This window comes from Limulus polyphemus, unplaced genomic scaffold (genome assembly GCF_000517525.1).
Source record: "Limulus polyphemus unplaced genomic scaffold, Limulus_polyphemus-2.1.2 Scaffold2947, whole genome shotgun sequence".
Taxonomy (NCBI): Eukaryota; Metazoa; Arthropoda; class Merostomata; order Xiphosura; family Limulidae; genus Limulus; species Limulus polyphemus.
The window spans coordinates 142,898-150,328 of NW_013668557.1; the positions used below are offsets into that span (position 1 = coordinate 142,898).

The 7,431-nt window shown below is 32.3% G+C and overlaps 1 protein-coding gene across 1 annotated transcript in view; it reads right to left on the minus strand.

Moving 5' to 3' along the window:
- The window catches only part of LOC106468284 (syntaxin-like), a 33,287-nt gene extending 32,775 nt beyond the window's left edge, over positions 1-512 (minus strand). Inside the window, exon 1 of the mRNA XM_022396625.1 lies at positions 442-512. Coding sequence (XP_022252333.1) covers positions 442-480 — 39 coding nt within the window. The 5' untranslated portion in view covers positions 481-512. The remainder of the gene's footprint in view (positions 1-441) is intronic.
- Between the last annotated feature and the right edge of the window lie 6,919 nt (positions 513-7,431).

Sequence of the window (7,431 nt, forward strand, 5' to 3'; positions counted from 1 at the left end):
ATTTAGATATAGAGTATGAATAAGTTTTAATAGCTTTACAGTATATCAAGAGTCTGATGAGACAACTTGGCGAGTTACAGCTATAATTTAGATATAGAGTATGAATAAGTTTTAATAGCTTTACAGTATATCAAGAGTCTGATGAGACAACTTGGCGAGTTACAGCTATAATTTAGATATAGAGTATGAATAAGTTTTAATAGCTTTACAGTACATCAAGAGTCTGACGAGCCAACTTGGCGAGTTACGGCTATAATTTAGATATAGAGTATGAATAAGTTTTAATAGCTTTACAGTATATCAAGAGTCTGATGAGACAACTTGGCGAGTTACAGCTATAATTTAGATATAGAGTATGAATACTGCCTTAAAAAAAGAATATGTTTTATTTTACAAATCTTCATTGCTATTTAGCACTCAGGAAAAGAGTCATCAAGTTACCCCCTGTGTAAATATTGCTGGATTATCACTTTCCAACATCTCTTCCAGTTCGTCATCAGTCGTGGCTCGACCAGCTAGAAAAAAATCAAACATCTATTAATCCTTATAATAATGATCTGGGGATTTAGTAAAATGAATTATTACCATGATGTTTGGTTGTAATGTAAGTTAGACATTTTTAATCAATTAAACTCCAGAAATTAGAGGATTACTCTGGTGTTTTTGATAAGGATTAAATTATAAAATATTTATTATCAGAGTATGAACTGGAGTGCACTTATTATCAGAGTATGAACTGGAGTGCACTTATTATCAGAGTATGAACTGGAGTACACTTATTATCAGAGTATGAACTGGAGTACACTTATTATGAGAGTATGAACTGGAGTAAACTTATTATCAGAGTATGAACTGGAGTGCACTTATTATCAGAGTATGAACTGGAGTACACTTATTATAATGTGAGTACCAGCATTGTTTACTTAAGAGTTTCTCCATTGTTTTTACTTTAATTTGTAATATGCATTTTAAATGAAATGGTTGTTGTTGTTTTACAGCATATCACACTTTCAAGAAAGTTTGTAGAAATTATGACAGACTACAACAAAACCCAGACTGATTACAGAGAGAGATGTAAGGATCGTATTCAAAGACAGCTAGAAATAAGTGAGTTTTCTTTATTTCTTTCTATAGGCTTGCGATATTCTGTTCACTTCATACTCTGATAATAAGTGCACTCCAGTTCATACTCTGATAATAAGTGTACTCCAGTTCATACTCTGAACACACAAAAAATGGTTTTGCTTTTACGTGTAATTTATATAGTTTATCAAAATAAATATATATATATATATATATACAACCATTGTTTTAATGGTTTTAAACAAACAAATATATATTAGTTAAGCAAAAATTTCACAACTGTAAACTTACCTCAAATGTTTTTTTTAATTCCCATTCCGTTGAGTGATAAAAAAAGACATCACACGCGCTATTTATCAGAACTGGGTACCGATTACAGCGCAATAGCCAATAAAACGTGTTATTTAGATATATTTATCGTTATTGACCAATCATATAAATCACAACCAGATGAAACTACCCGATTGGTTTAATAATAATAGACATTGAAGCTGCCAAATAAGTTCTCATAATCTTGTGGCCAAGAAAGAACTAATATCGTTAGGTCATTTATTGAATCATTCGAAGAATATTTAATGATTTTTTTGGTTATGTGTGTCATGATGTGTCTGGTTTCTGACAGTACGATGGAAGGCATGCGGGTGGGATAAAAAGCAGATCAAATATGTCCTGGTACTGAGTATAATTCCCGGTAAACAGTAGCGATGAACACCTGCACAGTTTTAACCTTGAGTAGAACCAAACCTGTGCCAGGTTTACAAATGAAAATAATGATGGTGTGCTGTGAAAAATGACAAAAGTATTCTTAACCAGATGTTTATGTGAAAAAAGTACACAAACAAGTAAAGTGATACTAGTTGGACAGATTTAAAACGATGTTCAATCCCTACTTTGATTGGTATTTTGGTCTGTGTAGATAAATGAAGCAGTCTAAATTTATTATTTTTTCCTCATTATTTGTTCAGTTTTTATATGTCCATGGAATGGACACAACATCTATAAACTTTCAGTACAGCCATATCCCTGATGGCTATAACTTTTACAAGAATGAAAACTACAATCACAAATGTATAAAATGTAATCCTTACTTTAGCCTACAGATAAGTGTATAAAGCTGCTAAAATAGGGATCAAATTTTATAAATTTGTGATTGTGGTTTTAGTTCTTGTTTCATAACGTTTTGTAGCAGGGTCCCTATTTCGTTTTAAAATTCGTAATTTTTAATACTCCTGTTTGTTTACTTTTTATTTATACCTGTATAAAGTATATACTTTACCTTTAGAAACTGTCGCGTGCCTAACCAACGATATGTAGCGCCATCTGTCAGGTTGAATTGGGTTTAAAAGATATTTAAGTACGTGAATGATATATTTACCATTTATAAAAAAAATTCTGTATATATATATATTTATCGGAATATCAAAAGTGGATACCCACAGGCCAGTCAAGTAAACTGAGGAAATCTCGTAGCGATAGTCCGAGCCATCTAGGGGCTAGCCCCGCTGATATGATCAGGTAGGTAGTAGACAAAAAAAAAATGCTGTTTTAGAAAATTTTGAATTCTTATACCGGAAATGTTAGCGATCTTTTTAGCCTTTGAATGGTTGGTTTTGGGCGCGTGAATTATTTGGAAACCTTGTCAATCCCTACTATTAAGAACTACCATACTTAGTAATAAAATATTGTTGACTTATTTTGTTGTTCTACTTTACCAACATTATTTCTGTAATGATTAAATTTCATTATTGTCAATTTCTATCTGAGTAATGAACATTACTTCTACATGATTGAATGAAAGAAAGCAAACACTTTAATGATAAATAATTCTAAATTCAATTGTTATTCACTGGCCTCACTGTCCAGCTTGGGGGTCAATATATGCACTTTGCAAAAGTGACCAAGATAACATGAAAAATAAATATTCAGACAGAAGACAAACAAACAGTCTTGTAATCTGCAGTCTTTTTACATCTCTTGTAGCCATATAAATAACACTTAAAATTAGAAATATAACATTTTAGAATAAAAAATTACAGGATTTTTATTCATACAACTTAAAGCCCCATTTTTATCACAGAATAACAATTACAATGTTACCTGAGTTTTTCTTATCCTCAGGTCAGCTTGTGAGCTTGTATCTACCTGTTCATCTTGTTCGATGTTGTGTTCCATCACTAAAGTAAAGATGCATTATGCTTAAACACTAACCGTAGTGTCTTTACTTGACAGTATCCTGCTTCTTTAAATTTATGAAAAACAGTTAAACACATAAAAAAAGTTTCAAAAGCACTTCTTTAGCGAGAACTAGGAGTTTAAATTTTATTACGAGTTATAAGTTTTATTTATGTTTTTTTTTTCCTTTGTGAGTTATTATGAATAAAATAAATATTCACTACTAAACATTCACGAGCCTAAAGCTCTTGTTATTAAAGAAAAAAGGATTTGCCTGTCTGTCGAGCGAAAAAAGTAAATTATAGCAAATTCTTATAACATAAATAACCGTTAACATTTCATGAGCTCGAACTAGAGGTGGCAAGAGCTACTCTGTGTAATAGATCAGTAAGCTGCTGAAAAACAAAACTTACTTTTTAGCTTAGTTCGAGCTTTATTGGCCATTTTCTTGATGCCCGCCATTAAATCTTCCAGCTCCTGCTTCATCCCTTGAAAAGAATAAAAGAAAAATACAATACATTTAGTTTTTTTTTATGAAAACATACGTAGGCTAGAATATTAACACGTATCCCAAATGTATTTATATTTTTTCTTCTTATGTGTACTAAACACAGAAACGGAATGAATGGTATTTTTTAAAATCTTAAAAGATAAGACCTGAGACCATACTGACTATTGAAGTATCTTAATTAATTATGTAATGATAATAAATTACGTGATATAAGAAAAAAAATAGCAATTTTATACATAATGATAATTCAAGATATTTACAGTATTATGATAAAATTTACGAGCAGAGATTTTGCATTTATTTTTTCACATCTGGTTAGATATTAAATTTGATGACTGGTGTATCCCTATTGCTGTGTGAATCCTACATTTGAGATACTCCTTTTATTGAGGGGTTCTAGTTTGTAACTTAGTTTTATTCATCTGTTTTTTTTTATATATATGTGTCGCGTTTCATTTTTGGCCTTGTTATCTGAAAAATGTTTACAAATATAAATATAGGTAAGGAAACAGTTTTTATGCTTTCTTTCCTTTAGTTGTTAAATAAGTAAGACTTCGAAAATACATATTATACACTAGCTGGAGTACGCGCCCTCTGGACGGAAATTATGTACATTCATGATTAATGAAAGGTTATCTTAGGACATGAAAAGTTGCTTCCCATATATGTAATTGTAAAAAAAACGAAAACGCCCATAAAATCTACAAAAGACAAAATGTGAAACCGCAAGTTTGCATGTATCTCCCGCATGTACCCAACAAACCTTCATGCCAAATTTGGTGAGGATCCATCAAACAGGGGGTGAAATAGCGGTAGAAAACGCAAAAATTGTATGTATCTCCCCATGCACCCAATGGACCTCCATACCAAATTTGGTGAAGAGCCATCAAACAGGGGGTGAAATAGCGGTAGAAAACGGAAAACTTAAAAACTGTATGTATCTCCCCATGCACCCAATGGACCTCCATACCAAATTTGGTGAAGATCCATATACAGGGAGCGAAGCATGGTAAAAATGCCCATAAAAACACAAAACCGAAATTTTGTATGTACCCCCGCACGGACCTAATGAGCCTCCACACCAAGTTTGAGTAAAGATCCACCCACACCCTGCGAAGTAGTTGGATGGACATACAACAGACAGTAATATTATATTTATATAGACTATCTTTTGAATGTTACTTATATTTGAACTTACAGTTGACAGAAAGGTACATCTGATTTGTGGGGCAGATTTGTTTATCACATATTATTTGTTTCACAGCTTGTATAAGTCTCTAATGTTGAGCATCATATACAGAGGGTTGATTCTGTTATATTAAAACGATTTTAAGTATGCAAATCAGCAATCCCCGTGACAAAATAGGGGAGTTAGAATTTCCAAGACAAGTATATTCCTTATAAATGATGTTAGAAAACAATAATTATGGATCAACTTGGGATACCGGGACCACCCAAAAACAGACCTGTGACAATTCATACCCCAGTCACGGTAAGGAAAGTGCGGCATTTTTAAACAGATGAAAATTAAAGAACAGAAAGATCAATGGCAAAAATCATCCACGTGCCTTAGACAACGGTAAGAAACATAATCGAGAGCTTTCAGAGGGCAGAGGAACTCCGTAACAGCTTGCCCTTCCCCCTCTCAATTAAATCTCAAATCTAGTTTCTCTGGTTTGTTACATTGAAGAGTTCTGAATAGAATTTTATACCTATAGTTATGTCAGTATTAGACATAATTACCAAACCAATAAGATCAATACTGTATGGATCTTTTGTTTTTGGCATTATGATTTCTAGTTGCGATTAAAATATTCTTTCTGTACAATATAATATCTGCATTCAAACTGGTCTCAAAAACGGTCTCACTTTTTCTTCATATATATATATATGAGCTGAACTAAAATCTGGTTGCCAATTAAAAAAAAAAAAAAACACTACACGAATACTCGAGAAATAATCTAAACTCCTCTTTCAATGTAATTTACTGAAGTTTGTGAAATGGTGTCTTAGAAATCCAGCCTGAGAAACCGGAGAGTGACACCTTTATTGGCTGGTTAACTTTAAGCGTTTATTGAATTACACGTTAAACTCCCAGGACTTGGTGATTACAAAGTTTTCGTGCCCGTGTTGCTTGGATTTCTTTTAAAGCTATTGCTTTTACTTCCCGGTTTAATTTATAGATAGGAAACTTGTCGAAAGTAAATGAGCATTATATGTTTACAGGGTTGAAACTGCCACAACACATTACGCTCTCTCACGTGCGAGGAAAAACACTCTCATTGACATTCTGAAAGTCAGCATATAGTACACACTTCACGCATTCGAAGACGTTAAACACAGTTACCCCCTCCCTCTCTCTCTGTATATATACATATACACACAGCATCTTGCTTTGAGACATATAATTCGTTATTATCAATTCTATCCACGTACTAGATAGTATAATATGTCGTAATTAATTATTAATTATGAAAAGAAGACGCGAATAAGCAAAAAAGAAGAGAACAATCATATAAAGTGCATCCCTCTAGCAGGAAAGAAGTTGATAATTTAAAAAGAGGGAGAAAAACATATATGTAAATACATAAAAAAAATACAGCATGTAATATATTTAATATAACTAACTGCCAACAGCATTATAATTTTTATATAACTACAAAAATAACCAATTAAATTTATATGTTTTTGAAATGTACCTTAAACTTTTTAAAGATCTCGTTTGTCTTATATTATTGGGTATAGCAGTCCAGATTTTTACCCTTGCATAAGTTATTGAACATCGTCTCATTGATTTTTTTTTAAAGTGGTATGTACGTCTGACTTTCCGAATGAAAAGCTAACGCTCAAAGCATGTTTCCGAAAGAATACCGAGTTGTTAACCAGCAATGTTTCCGATGTCCAGGAGATTCTAATCGATCAAAAAAAAAGAAAAAAAAATCAAATTATCGGTGACGTATTGATGAAGGTAGTATAGCTGTATACTTTAGAATAGAATTAGTTAGAAAACTACGAGAAATTTTGAATAATACTCTCGAGGAAAGGTCGCTTGCGAACAGCATTCTCCGTCAACACTTAGGCCACTCTTATTTGAGAGAATAGTGGGATCTGACCGTCACTCTTATAGCGCCCCAACGGCCTCGAACTGTGGAGCATGTTTTTAGGGCAGAGGACCCCAAACCACGAATCTTTGGCTTCACAGTCCGAGCATGCTAACTACACGGCTCCAGTTCTTATAGAATTTAATGTTAATTACCCATACTTAAAGTACTTTCTATATTTATCTTATCTCAGGTTCTCATGTCTTTTACGTTTGGTTTTTGTTACGGAATTTCTTATTAAACACCCATACTTTATGTAATTTCATATCTTATCAGTTCTCGTGAAATTTCTTATTAAACACCCATACTTTATGTAATTTCATATCTTATCAGTTTCTCGTGAAATTTCTTATTAAACACCCATACTTTATGTAATTTCATATCTTATCAGTTCTCGTGAAATTTCTTATTAAACACCCATACTTTATGTAATTTCATATCTTATCAGTTATTGTGAAATTTCTTATTAAACACCCATACTTTATGTAATTTCATATCTTATCAGTTATTGTGAAATTTCTTATTAAACACCCATACTTTATGTAATTTCATATCTTATCAGTT